Source organism: Miniopterus natalensis, chromosome 21 (genome assembly GCF_054644295.1).
Source record: "Miniopterus natalensis isolate mMinNat1 chromosome 21, mMinNat1.hap1, whole genome shotgun sequence".
Taxonomy (NCBI): domain Eukaryota; kingdom Metazoa; phylum Chordata; class Mammalia; order Chiroptera; family Miniopteridae; genus Miniopterus; species Miniopterus natalensis.
Genome location: NC_142101.1, coordinates 11418617 through 11433495, shown reverse-complemented (window position 1 = coordinate 11433495; position 14879 = coordinate 11418617). Strand labels below are relative to the sequence as shown.

Genomic DNA, 14879 nt, shown 5'->3' with positions numbered 1-14879 from the left:
GCAGGAAACTCTCCTCTAAGGAACTTCTTGCAAAGACAAGGTTTGGCAAGGGGAAAGGTGTTTAGTATGCGAGCAAAATGCCGCATAAGGTGGCTCTAGAGCCCGATCGAGTTGCTAAAGAAATCTGGGCCACCCAGCTGTGCTGAAGACCTCCCCAGGCTGGGCCGAGCAGAGGCAGCTAATATATCAGAGCTGGATGGGTCGGGAGTGGATCGGCTGCCAGGACTCGGACCTGCCAAGGTCTCCGAGGCTGTGGAAAGTCGAGCAGTTTGTTCCCGCTGCCAACTGGCTGGGGGATTTGAGTACATCTTTGCCTTGTCTTCCTGCACCTCTAAAGAGGATAGTTTCTAGCTGATTAATCACTTTGCAGACACCAAATACTGGATACGGGCTGTGGCGGAGAATCTGAGCCACTGTCACAACAGGGGCGGCCCTGCGAGGTTTCCAGGAGGGTCCTGGTGGTTAGGGGCAGCGCTGTGCCTGTGTCCTGCTCAGACACTGTATTTATGTTAAGTCTGTGCCTGCTTCAGACATAAAAACACTTTAATCATCACCCCCTCTGAGCCAGAGTGCAAGGAACTGAGCCAGACACACGTCTGCAGAGCATGGTGGGTGGAGGTCTCACACTTTGTCTGCCCTCCCCAGGGGCAGGTGGCTGGTCGTTGTGGCTGGCTGATGCTAAATGTGTTTAACTGAACAAAAAACCTTGAACCAGCAATAAAAACAGTTCTTAATGTTTCCCTATATCTTTATAATAAAAACTAACTCTAACCGAAAGGAAGTCACTTTATCGAAAGCAAAAGTAATTTCATAGGCTTACCAGCATCAATTCAACAAATATTTACTGAATCGTAAAAGCACGCCACTCCACAGAAACAATGAGAGAGATAAGTAAGTAAAATATTCAATCAGTGACCTCACAGGGTGGTATTTTAAATTTTATCTACATCATTTTCTTTTAAGTTTCCACATTAATAGACATGTTTCCATTTTTTATGGGCAGGGAAACCAATGAGGGTCAATAACTCTACTTTCTTTCTATGGTCTCCAGCCCTGACAGTGCCAATGAGATCTTTCTTCCTCCCTCCCTTCTTCCCTCCCTCCCTCCTTCCTTCTCTTCTTGTAATTACAACTTGAGTTTATTCAACTGCAGAAATAACATTGGGTGAAACTTTATAAGCCTTCAAATTGAAATTTTTTTCTCATAGAAAAAGGCTGGGAAAACCATTTCTAGGTTTATCTAACCAGGATCCCAAATTTCAAGACTGGAGACACATAGGACTGTAACTGCCATGTAAGCTCCTGATGTCAGCCCTGCAACAACCCTCCCAGTGCAGAATGAGATCACAGTGTTATCACAGGATCATATCAATAGACACAGGAAAAGCTTTTTAAAAAAACCCAGGACCCATTTTTGATAAAAAGTCTCAGCAAAGTGGAAATAGAGGGATCATATCTCAACATAATAAAGGCCATATATGACAAACCTACAGCCAACATCATACTCAGTGGGTAAAAACTAAAACCATTTCCTCTACGAACAGGAATGAGACAGGGGTGTCTGCTTTCACCCCTCTTATTCAACAAAGTACTGGAAGTCTTAGCCACAGTGATCAGACAAGTAAACATAAAAGGTATCCACATTGGAAAGGAGGAAGTAAAACTGCCATTATTTGCAGATGACATGATATTGTACATAGAAAATCCTAAAGACTCCACCAAAAAACTACTAGATTTAATAAATGAATTTGGCAAGACAGCAGGATACAAAATTAACACCCAGAAATCGATGGCATTTTTATACACTGATAACTCTCAGAAAGAAAAACTAAAAAAAAAATCCCATTTACCATTGCAACAAAACATTAAGATACTTAGGAATAAATTTAACCGAGGCAGTAAAAGACCTGTACTTGGAAAACGTAAACAACTGAAAGAATATACCATGTTCATGGATTGGTAGAACATCATTAAAATGTCCATACCACCCAAAGTAATCTATAGATTCGATGCAATCCCTATTAAAATACTAATGGCATATTTCACAGATCTAGAACAAATACTCCAAAAATTTACATGGAACCAAAAAACACCCTGAATACCCACAGCAATCTTGAGAAAGAAGAACAAAGTTGGAGGGATCACAATACCAGATATCAAGTTATACTACAAAACCACTGTAATCAAAACAGCTTGGTACTGGCATAAGAACAAACATATAGATCAGTGAAACAGAACAGAGAAGCCAGAAATTGACCCACACCTTTATGCTCAATTAATACTTGACAAGTGGCCAAGAGACATATGAAAAAATGCTCAAAGTCACTAATTATCAGAGAGATGCAAATTATAACGACAATGAGATACCACCTCACACTGGCCAGAACGGCTACCATCAATAAATCAGCAAACAACAAGTGTTGACCAGTATATGGAGAAAGGGGAACCCTGGTACACTGCTTGTGGGAATGCAGACTGGTACAGTCACTATGGAAAACAGTATGGAGTTTCCTCAAAAAATTAAACATGCAACTGACATTCGACTCAGTGTTCACACTTCTAGGAATATATCCTAAGAAACCCAAAACACAATCACAAAGAATATATGCACCCCTATGTTAATAGCCGAGTTATTTACAATAGCTAAGATCTGGAAACAGCCCAAGTGCCCGATGAATGGATAAAAAAGCTGTAGGACATTTACACCATGGAATACTATGCAGCTGTAAAAAAGAAGGAGCTCTTACCCTTTGGGACAGCATGGAGGGACCTGGAGATTATTATGCTAAGTGAAATAAGCCAGGCAGAGAAAGACAAACATCACATGATCTCACTTATATGTGGAATCTAATGAAAAAAATAAACTGACAAACAAAACAGATCCAGAGAGACAGGGAAGCATGGAGCAGACCGACTAAGAAATGATTCCATGTATGTTTGCTTAATCCTCATGGCAACTCTGTAAGGCGGGTGTTATTTCCATCTAAATAGATGAGGGTAGGCTCACCCAGATTATTCTTATTGGTTATTGCTTACAGTGTTCTAAATTTTTCAAAAAACTTTTCCACGCACTATATCATTCTGAGACTTGACCAGCCTAAAATTAGGACTGGGGTAGATTTAAGTATTTCCATAGCTTTTGAATTTGGAAGATCATGCATCACACAACTGTTGAACTAAAATATGATCCAGGCTGTCCCACACCCAGCCCTGGCACCACACTTACCCCAGCCCAATCTTCAAGTAGAAGAGTCACTTACTTGTATGGGATGTGTTTGCTGCCATTGACGAGAGCCAGGATGACATTGCCCAGGGCGGACAGTGAGAGGCACAGCCCCGAGCCTCCTTCCCGATTTTTGCTAAGAGCTTTCACACAACTGCCGAGGTCAATGAGGTGTAGGCGGCTGCGGCCTCCGGACACTGCCAGAGGAGAGAAGACAAGCAAGAAGGGGTTAGGTTCTGGCAAAAACTCTTTTGTTTTCATGTAGCTCCTTGGGAATAGGAGGAGGGGGGAGAGAAAGTTAAAAGTTGAGGTTCATGATCTAGTAGGAAAACCCCAAAAAACCATGCTGGGGTTACAAATATCATGGTTCTCTGAAATGCTGTCTGGCACACGTCACTGACCTTTTAATATCTACTGATTCATCCTATAAATAAATAATTGCTGTAGGTTGAATTGGATGAGATTCCAGAGACGGTAAATACCTAATAAAAGAATGAGGCATGTGCCCACATGCCCTCCGGAGAGCAGAATCCTGAAGCTGATCAAGTTGAAACCTGAATGACCCATGAGTGACTATCTGCTTTGGTTGCTCATCACAGAGACCCTGACCTGAAGCTCAGGGATCATCAGGTTGGTAAGTCAAGGTAAAATCAGGGAGAAGTAGCAGCCAGGTGCAGAGACAGGAAAAGCCCCCTGGGTATTTGCTGAGTATTTGCCATGCGCCAAGTGCTGCGCAAACATCAGTCTCATTCGATTGCCATGGTAAAACCATAAGCTAAATTCTTTCACCCTTTTTTTCATAGATGAGAAAACTGAAGTTTAGAAAGTTAAGAATCCTGCTCATGAGTACTTCTGCTTCAGGCCTAGAGGAAGTGACAGGGACAAGATAGATCTTCTTATGTGAACCAACGAAACCAGAAACAACACAAATGTCCATCAGCAGGTGAATGGACAGGCAAGTGGTGAAAAATCCATCTAGACAATGGACTGTCACTCAGAAATATAAATACATGAACTATGGAGACATGCAACAAAATGAATCTCGCCCGGCCAGGCGTGGCTCAGTGGTTGAGCGTCAACCTAGGATCCAGGCGATCAGGGTTCGATTCCTGGTCAGGGCACATGCCCGGGCTGTGGGCTCAATCAATGACTCTCTCATCATTGATGTTTCTATCTCTCTCTCTCCCCCTCCTTTCCTCTCTCTGAAATCAATAAAGATTAAAAAAAAAAAAAAAAAAAGAATCTCAAAATAACTATGCTAAGTGAAAGAAACCACACGAGAGTAGAGATGACGTGATTTGGTTCCATTTGTGTAGGATTCTGGGAAATGCAAACAAATGTACAAGAACTGAGCCCTTCATTGGTTGCCTGCAGATCAAAAGGGAGAGGGAGGGAGCGAGAAGGAGGGAGCTGGAGGGAGGGAGCTGGAGGGAGTGATCCCAGGGCACTTTGGGGTGATGGATATGCTCACTGTCTTGATTGTATTGTGGTGATGATTTCTGGGTATACACACTCGACAAAACATCAAATTACACAATTTAAATATGTGAAGATTATTTTATCTCATGTCTGTCTCATTAAATCGGTTAAAAGAGAGAGAGAGAGAGGACCCTTGCTTATGACCATGCTGATGGTGGGAGAGCGAGGATTCCAACCCTCAAGACCTGTGTTCTTCCTCCTACCCACATGACCTCAGTCAGGTACCAAGGAATCAGGAGCTCCAAGGCTGCCTTGCTGTCCCAGGCCCCCCTCTCCCAGGGTCATGTGGCCCCAGCACAGCACCCTTGGGCCATCTCCCTTCCTCAATCCCCACCTGTCCAGGGGGCCCGGCTCACACCATCACACCTGCCCACCCTCTGTTGCTTCCCGTTTCCGCGGCCTTCCCCATCTCTGCATGGAAGGACCACAGCACAGGTAGAAATCCAAGCTTGCTGTGGCCACCAGGCCATCTGGGGCAGGTGGGAAAGGGGTTGGCCGAGAAAGCCAAGGCAGGGGTGGGACATGGGTGTCTGGGACCTGGGGGATGTGCCAGGGGCCTGGGGCAGTGCCTGGGTGTCCGAGTACCTGCAGGCTGAGCCACATGACAGCACTGATTTGGGAGCTCGAGGGCTCAAGCTGTAGGGTGAGAGCGTCGGGGAACCACTGTCCTAACCCCAGCCTGGCTCTGCCCCACCCGCCCTCAGCTTCCACCTCTAATGCTGAGAAAACCAGCGTTTTCTACTCACGCTCGGTTCCCTCGGCACATCTATGGCAGAGGGCTTTTCACGTTAAGGACATGGTATTTTATTTCCCTCCCACTCTCCCCGGTAAAAAATCCTTAAAAGGGAACATATAACATGTTGCTTCTCTTTCATCCCATTTTGCATGATGCAAGGTCAGGTCGTGGCAGAGCGCTGGGGAAACAGTTATTTTTAAAGCAAAATATCATCTGTTTCGCAACCTAATTACACAGACAGTAAGAGCTCAGATATTCCACGTGCACCGCAGATTAAAGGGCAAAGACGGGCCCCTTTGGGCCTTCAGACCGCTTGATGTAATGGAATAAAATGCGTAACGTACATGTAGTAAAACAGCACAGAGAACAAAGGCGCGGTGTAGACGGCGCTGAGGAATAATCTTATAAAACGCCTATAATTACACCTGCGTGACTCACAGTGAGTCACACTGACAGTGGGAAGCGGGCGCTGCGCTGTGCCCGCCGAGCTGCGGCTGTCACGGGATTCGGAATCCGCGTGGGCGCTTCCTCTGGAAGGACACAAGGCAAACGAGCAAGGCCATTTGGTGTCCTCAAGAATTTACGGTACAGAAGGTGTCTGGAGAGAAGGTAGCTCGGAATCAATGAACGAAATAGGTGATGATTAATAGCAGTTAAGGGGCAGGTTCCTCGTCGATCTTTCGGATTCCTGAGGTCACAGTTGCAGGGTTAAAGGGACGTGATTCTACCCTGAGCAACACTTTGTTTATATTCCAATGTGTGTATTTGAAGTCTAGATTTTGGCCAAAACAAATTATGCACCTGCTTTACTCTCCCCTCAGGAAGCAACAGGCTAATTCTACCCCATCCCTGAGCCACTGTCCCAGGTGTTCACTGAGCACCCGGGAGGTGCCAGGAAATGCTAAATTCTCCAAATATCGCTCAGTTCCTACAACGATCCTGGAATGCAAGAATCGGCTCCGTTTTATAGATGAGATTCACAGATGTGAAATAAAGGACCTAAGATCTCATAGAAAATTCATCTGAATATAAGATGAAAGCCCAGAGCCATCTATAAAGCACGTAGCTCTTTTCGCTCACCTTCCCCTTACCCAGTAGTTCCCAAACTTTGCTGACCACCGAGTCACCTAGGAATCTTTAAGAATAATTCAGATGTGTGGCTCCCACTCCCCATTTTCTAATGTGACTGATCGGGAGTGTGACACGGGCGTTGGGAGACACTGAACGCTCTCCAGGTGATTCTCACGTGCACCAAAGTTTGGAAACCACCGCCTTGTCACCTGGCCTGGTTAACGCTGAGTGCTGGTGGCCGTGCTGGTTGTCCCCTACTGTGCACTTTTGCTCCCCCCAAATGAGATCTAGGTCAGCTGGGCTTCTTCCTAAATCTAACTACGCCTCTTTTACTTGATATTATAGATAAAATATAACCAAATATTATGTAAACCACTCTAAACTAAATCCAATTGCTTTGGAAAGATGTGATAAAATGAATTTGGGGTTTTTTTAAAGATGCTAAAATAGGTGTGAATAAAAAATTATAGAGTGGAAAAAATTGGAAGAATCTGGGAAAAGTCTATACCCAGTTGGCTGCACAAATGTATTTTAAGTTGCTGAGTCACTTAGAAAGAAATTGAAAGCAAAGGCCAGACTATTAATATAAATGCGGTCTGTGAAAGTCAGAACCTTCATTTGAAAAGGCACCTCAAAGAGAAAGCCACGCCCTGGATCAGAAGACCCGTGACTAAATACACGTGTGTGTCATAAGTTCAAATGGCATGTTTATGACACGTATGTATCATTTTATATGATTTCCCTTTTTAACTAATTTTGTTCAATTAACTGACCAAAAAGTACATCTGTGAACTCACGCCATCTGCTTCTAAGAAAGGCAACTGGTTGGTCTTTCTCTTTCTAAAACGTAGCTAAAATGCATGATAGAGGAATTCTCTCATTGTTTAAAATGCAGCCCATTCCATGGGATTTAGCACAAGGGCCGAGCTCTGAGGGGCCAGGCACACAGTAGGCCTATGGGGACAGACAGATGGACAACAGGTACTCGGTCCTCGGGGGACTCGTCTAATGAGACTCAAACAAGCCCCCAAATGACTGAGATACAAGGTGGACTGAGGCGAGGGCTCATCATCCCCCAACCTGATACGGGACCATCGGAGAAAGGAAATCCACAGCAGGGAGAGCCTGCAGGGCTTTATGGAGGCGGCGGCTCCAGGGGGCAGCGAGAAACAGGCAAGGTGTTTTTTATTGTTGATGTCACTGTCCCTTCCCTCCTTTCCAAAGGGAGGCGGCCCTGACCTTGGTGGTAAGAGAGATTAAAAACGTAAGTATGAAAAGACCACTGATGGGGTCCCAATTGGTGGGGCCCCAGGAGAGGTGAAGAGACAGAATCCCACTAGTGCTCCAAAACCTCTGTAAACCGGGGAAATCTTTTAAGCTTAACCCAGTGCTCCCTGAAAAAAGGTGACACATCCACGTAGAATTGTCTTTTCTCTCTTGATTGGACAAGTTGAACATAATTGTGTCTGTCTACTTCACTGCAGGGGAGGGGGGGGTTGTGTGTGTGTGTGTGTGTGTGTGTGTGTGTGTGTGTGTGTGTGTGTGAGAGAGAGAGAGAGAGAGAGAGAGAAACGCATATTGTGTATAAGATTCAGGTGCATATGCACGTGGGATGCTGAGTCCTTGCCCCAGAGACCCCTTGGAATCCGTCATCTAAGCTTCCGACGGCCAGTTAACAGCAACCTGCTCCGCTCTCTGCTTCCCTGCAGGGTGGCTAATTAATAAACTTTCCCTTAATTGAGTTCTGGCTGCCAGGTCCACAGGGGTTATCCTTACACATAAGTAAACAAAATTCCCATTTTAAACAGCACTCAGGTCTCCTCATTACATTTTAAACAGACAGAAATGCACACACATCAAGCAAGCCGTGGGCTGGGAGGCCATGAGCACTCCTCTCCCCCCACCCCCACGCCCCCAGAAGCCCGGCGCTGTGGCCGGCAGGTGACATCTCCAGAGCCTCTGGGGCTCACCCCACAGCCGCCCTTCTTTGCTCTCATCTACAGACACGTTAGAAAGCACCCGAAGAAGGTTTGGAAGCCATTAAGGGTACATGCCTTTCCTTTTACCTGAATTTATTATTCAAAAGCAATTCGCTCCCACAGTTTACAAATAGGAAGGCGATGGGTTAGAAGTTAAATATTTAATCAGTGCCCAGGGCTGGTTCAATACTGACGGGGAGGGTTGCTGGGTTTGGGGAATGTCCCAGCCTACACGTTTATGGAGGTTGAGTTTTAAGCTCTTACAGTTGAAATCCTTCCATTAAGTGCTTCTTTGTGTTCAAGAGTCCTCTCTACTTTCAGGTTCCACGTCGAGAGCAGAACCATGAAATAAAAAGTGAAAAACCAAAAGCAGAGCTGTGTGCGGCTTGGTTTGCAACCTACCAGGAGGCGGAGACCGTCCCACCTCCTGAGTTTTCCACTCGGCGCCATTTGGAAGCCATTTGGCTCCAGGTTCAGATCTCTCGTGAGTCACCCTTTGCTGAGAGTACAGGAATGCACTGCAGGCTCTGATGATTATTATTATTATTATTGTCAGCTTGGAAGAATAAAATTAACATTTTTCAGACTCCCACATTCACACGGCTCAGATACCATCCAGAAAAGCAGGTGGGGGCAGGACTTAAAGCCAGCTCTCCGACTGGTAGGAGACACGTGGACCACACTCTGTTCCTGATTCTGAAGGTCTGGATCCTCTCACCTCCACCCTAACCCCTTGTGTCCTTCTTTGAGAAAGTTATTCTAACCCGAATTGCTGTGAATGGTATTAGCCCTTTCTTGAGGATCCATCTCCCCTGCAAGATTCCCATTCAAAATATTTTCTCACCCCCATCAGACCCTCCTCGCCATCGCTGGTTGCCAAGAGAGACTGGGTCTGCTGACGGAGCCCCTCTGGCACCCAGGGCCTGCAGGCGAGGCCAGTGCAGGTGGCCAAGGCTGTGGGTCAGAGCCCCGAAGCCTGGTCTCGGGGATGGGGCTCCACCAGGCCAGGGTCCATGCGGAGACTGCAGTCCCGGGCCAAGTCTTCAGGCCCAGTCAAAACTAAATGAGTCAGTGGCAAGAAAAACACGTGAACGACTAGTACATGCGACAACGTGGCTGCGTCTCAAATGCTGAAAAAAACACACACACAAGGCCACACATGGGCCACACGATTCCATTCCATTCCTATGATGCTCTGGGTTAAAAATCAGATCAGTGGTTGTCGGGGGCTGAGGAGGGGACTGACTGCAAGGGACAAGAGGGAACCTTATGTGGTGTGGCTTTGTCCTAATCTCAGTAGCGGTGGTGGTTACACAACTGCATAGATCCCCCAAAACTCATCTAACGACACAGAGAGAGGGTAAGTATTACTGAATGTAAATTATGCCTCCTTAAACCTGAATTAAAACAACTAAGGAGCAGGGACAAAGGAAGAGAGACTGGGTCAATGGAGGCATCGAGTTGGGGGAGGGATGAACTTCCACGTGGGCAACAGACGCCCCAAGAGCTATCTCCAGGATACCGGCTTGCAAGACTTTGGGCAACAAGCAGACTTGGGAGAAGTTGGGGAGCCCATCCCCAGATGCCAGGTGGATGTCTTAATCCAGGCTCCACCCCCAATCAGGTTAGTCGATTGCCTCTGTCAATCAGTCATCTTCACAATTCCCAGCCGCCAGAGCTGGTCTCCTCACTCAGGGGTTTTTTGTCTGTTTTTTTTTGGGGGGGGGGGGTATTGAGCATCCTTGAGACAATCATTCAGAAAGTGCTGGGGGCCAGCTGCCTGTTTCAAAAGCCCTACAGAGGTGGACACTGAGAGGCTAAGTCGCCGCCCAGCCTGTGGCCACAACCTGCCTTAGAAAGTCCAGTGAGGTCAACAGGCCATTCTGCCCATGGTCCAGGATCCCACTGAGACACTCGGCTGAGTGCCACCCCCACGGCAACCTCATTCATAAATTACGTTCACCCAGGCAAGCCCTTTCCCCTCAGCCGGTCCACAGGCAAACGTCAGCCCAGACTCAGCAATGACCTTGAGTCACATGTCAGCGGGACTCCGGCCTGGGGAGCCTGTGCCACGTGGACCAAGGTCATGGTCGCCCAAGGAGGGGCTCCCCGCTCGTGGGAGGCTGGTGGGGCGGCCACTTACTTCCCCCCTTCCCGCTCTTCTCCATGCGGTACTGGTAGATGTGCAGGGTGAAGAGCATGTGTGAGTTGCGGTGGTCCTCCTCGTCGCAGTCCTGCTGGTGGCCCCGGCGCGAGGCGATGGCCGCGTCCAGGAAGAAGGCGGCCTTCTCGGCGGTGGGCGCCCGCAGCTCGCTCTGGTTCTGCAGCTGGAAGACACAAGCCAAGAGCTGGAGCCGCGGGCTGGGGAGGCCTGCGGGCTGCTCGGCGCAGTAAAGCCACGCTGATGCCCACTGCGGGCGCTGTGCAAGCACCACCGGGCATGCCTTACGCTTCAGAACAGTGGTCCTCAAAGGGGGGCCCCTGGGCCAGCAGCAGCACCTGGGAACTTGCTAGAAATGCACATTTTGAAGCTCTATCAAGGACCCACTGAGTCAGAAATTCCAGAGGTGGAGCCTAGTAATCTGTGTTTTAACAAGTCCTCCAGGGGACTCTGATGAAGACTAAAGCCTGAGAGCCACTCGATTAAGGTTTTCACCACCAGCTAGTTTGTGTTCGAATTAGATTCCACATCCAAGTGGCATCTGATGCATCTGTTAAAACTGAACAGCCAGCCTTAGTCAGACACGGTACCCACCATTTGAGAGTTGCCGAGAACTAACCAGGCAGTCACAGTATAACTGCTATGAGTGTTCTAGTGACCTCTGGGGAGACATCTCAGAGGGCTTCCTGGAAGAAGTGACATCTAGCTGAGACCTAAAGGATAGGAACTTAGCCAGATGAAGGGCCAGAGGGGAGGAGTATTCCATGCACAGGGGATAGATGTGCAGAGGCCCAGAGGTAAGAGGGAGCATGGCTGGTGCCTTAGAGCTTTGCTACTGAAAGTGTGGGATGAGGTAGGTACAAGCTGAACACCTGTCTAAAAAAGGAGGCACCGGCTGAGACAAGAAAGGAGGGCCTACTGCCGGAGGCTGGAAGAACTGGGTATTTTGGATGTGAAGCATGTTGCTCCAAGGCCTTGCTGACATCTACAGTCAAACGGCAAGAGAGAAACACTGGATATGGGCGTGGCACCCCGAAAAGGCGAACCGGAGCTTCTCTTGACTTCCGTGGTTCTAGCAATTATATCACAGCTCTAACTGGAAATGGTGACTAGTTTTGCCAACAGCACCTCCAATCTGCCTGTAGCCAGTGCCAGAGAAACCGTTCACATGGCCATCAACAGCCCCGGGGACGGCTGTAGCTCTCCCTGCAGAGCAGTAAATGTTTCAGTGTGTTAAGCAAAAGATTGTCCTTTTCCTTCCACGCCCCCCCTGAAAGGGGTATAAAGAAGGTAAATTCAATTTCCTCGAAATGCTACAACAATTGCAATTCCTGCTCATTGTCAATTAGATTCGAGGTATACATATTTAGGCTGGGCGAGCAGATGGCCCCGCAGCTGGCGGCCGTAAAGCTCTGGTCCACTTTAGGGTAAACGCGCGTGAGCCTCCCCGACACGCTGGTGAGTCAGCCGCTGAGCCACCTCGGGGCCGGCCCAGGCGCTCACCTGCGTGCCGCAGATGGGGTCCTCGCACAGGTACACGCCTGGGGACTGGCCGTCCTGCAGGCTGCCCGTGGCCACCTCGGACAGCAGGTCCCGCAGGTTCTCTTCCTTGCCCCACACTTCCACGGCTGAGATGCGGACTGAGAACCGGGCTCCGGTCTTTTCTTTCCGCTCATTGATGAGCTTGAAGAGCCAGGAGATGGCACAGGGGATGATCCCCAGGTTCTGCATGGAGTCGTCTTTTCCGATCATGGTGTAGGATTTTCCTGGAGGGGAGGGAAGAAAGGATGGAGTTTGAGCGTCCAGGTGTCATTCTACAGCCTCAGGAACAGAGGCACAGAGGTGGGAGGGAGGGGAGAGAGGAAATGGAAAGGTGAGCGAAATATCCAGCATTTGACAACAGTAACAAAAGGACATTTCCTAACACTTCTGATTAAAGGGCTATAATAAGACTGCGAGAGCCCTGGAAATGACAAGGCTGAGTCACCACGTACCTCCCGGAGGAGCCCAAATATCACCAGCTACCCTTTCTACACTGACTTACACATCGTGGGAAGGCAGAGGCCTCTCCCCTCTCTTACGGGGCTTCTGTCACCACCCCCCAGATCAGCTCCACATCCTCACACGCTGTATCTTCCCTCAAGTTAAATGCTGTGTATATTTTTACAGCAAAGCCCATTAAAATCTGGGTCACTGCTTTGATCAGAGATGAAGAGGAGGGAGGGGCGGGGAGACGGAGTGTCGGTGGGATGAGAAGGGCTGTGGGTCCTGCCCTGGACCTGACCCCCATCATCTCCAGGGCCTCTGCTGGCATCTTGGCCAAGGGACACTTTGGGGAGCAGGGAGCCACAGGTCAGGAGGAAGAAGGCACCTCATCGGGGTGTTTAGCTGCCTCCCCCCCAGGCGCCCAGCATAGGGGATCCTGACAGCCGGAGGCCGGGAAGCAAGGGGGCTGTCAGACGCTCCCGACAGGTCCAGTCACGGTCTGGGCTTTGCTCGGAGCTGCTCCTCTGACTTTTATGTCGGCTCCATCACCAACCCAAATCCTCCTGGGGGCCCCTCTCTGCTTCCCAACAGCCCCTGCTCAGGACAGGTACATTTTCCCACTGGCTTTCTGGGCCTGGCCCTGACCTGGACCAAAGGGAAACAACAGGCTACTCCTGCCCATCTCCTGGACTTGAAGCCTTTCCTAGACGGCTGGGTATCCACCCAGAGCAGAAATCCACGCTTCAAAAGCAGAGATGCCCATTCATGGTTATTTAATTCAGCACCTGGGGGAGACACCTTTCCTTTCCTCTGAGGACTCTGGGACAATACAGAAGAAGGAATAGGGTGACTGGGAGTCCAACAAGCCACGCGGAAAAAGTACCGCTCACTGACCCAGCTTGGCGTGGCCGAAGCAGAACACGCAGCCATCGGCCCCGTTGACCACGGACTGGATCACCTCCGCCACGGTCCCAGCGCACACTTCAGCCTGGCGGACACAAGAGACACATGGTGAATGGACCACTGACAATGGGAACATGGGCCAGCTTTCCTGGGGCTGGGGGTCGTGACATTCCCAGATGGGCCGGCCTCTAACGGGGTTCTGGAGGTGCTCGGCCCCCTCTGGTGCCTCCCGCCCCATCCAGCCTGAGCGTTACACACAGAAACTGCAAACCGCCCTCCTGCTAATTCCTGCTGCATTTCAGCGGCGTCTCCGCAGACCAGGCAGGAACCTTCGGGAAACACAGGATGCTTTCATGGACCTCACGCCTGCCCTCGCTGCTATTCTGGCCTCTGGACAAGGCATTTAAACTTTCCATTTGCTCTCTGCTAACTAGATCTTTCCTTACACACACACACACACACACACACACACGCCCCTTTATAAAATGGTCCCGGCTTATTAGAGGGAAAAGGGTGACCTGCCATTTCAGGAAAATGACCTTGAGAATCATTGCAATTCTAATACAAGCAGGTTTGTGACTTCGGTCTGCTTTCTCTCCCAGCCTCCTTCCGCCTCTCAATCTACAGCCTCCTCTTTTCAAAACCGGCCTTTTCTTTCTCTCTGCACAGATACAGTTAACGCACAGGAATCCTTCACAAATAAGACGCATTGACTCCTGAGACAGGGCCCGGGCTTCCGATGACTGTGTGTGTTTCCCCACTGACACCCGGTCGCATTGCAGCCTGTCAGCTCCAAGGACCAGTCCATTCTGTGGACCGACTAGGAGCTCGGGGAAGTCTCTCCCTGGTCAGCACCCGAGCTCTCCCAGCAGCCGGACAGAATTATTCCCCTGCGCCGGAGCCAGAAGCTGGGGGGCTCCGCAGTCATCAGAGCAACGGGCCCCCCGGTGGGAGCCTGGGAACTGCAGCCTCGGCGATGAATGTAGTCATTCAGCGCCAGGTCCCAGCCGCACAATGAACCTAAGTATTCAGGAATCAATTTTCTCTCCCAAACCGAAATGGAAAAACCACACTCCCAACAATTGTGAATTGTTCGGGGGTGGTCGCCTTGGCAACTCTGCTGGGGGCACCTCCTAGGTGAAGAGGACCGGAGGACAGGGCTGCCCTGGAGTGGGGACCACAGGCTCTGTCATACCTCCAGCACCCAGGCAACGCGAGCCTGAGGCTGTAGGATCTCGATGGAATTTGCCAGAGGCTGAGTGAACTCTGCTTCTTTGGATATAAAGGGAGATGGGGGCTGAGAGGCTGAGAGCCCACCTGATCCACCCATAAAATAAACTG

The 14879-nt window shown here is 49.2% G+C and overlaps 1 protein-coding gene across 2 annotated transcripts in view; it reads right to left on the bottom strand.

Moving 5' to 3' along the window:
• Positions 1-14879, bottom strand: part of KIF26B (kinesin family member 26B) — a 274759-nt gene that overhangs the window by 26509 nt on the left and 233371 nt on the right. For both annotated transcript variants that reach the window (XM_087828935.1, XM_087828936.1), the window contains 4 exons: positions 13530-13623; positions 12153-12415; positions 10632-10815; positions 3261-3420 (listed from right to left, as the gene is read on the bottom strand). In XM_087828935.1, the coding sequence (XP_087685061.1) occupies positions 3261-3420; positions 10632-10815; positions 12153-12415; positions 13530-13623 (701 nt within the window). The remainder of the gene's footprint in view (positions 1-3260; positions 3421-10631; positions 10816-12152; positions 12416-13529; positions 13624-14879) is intronic.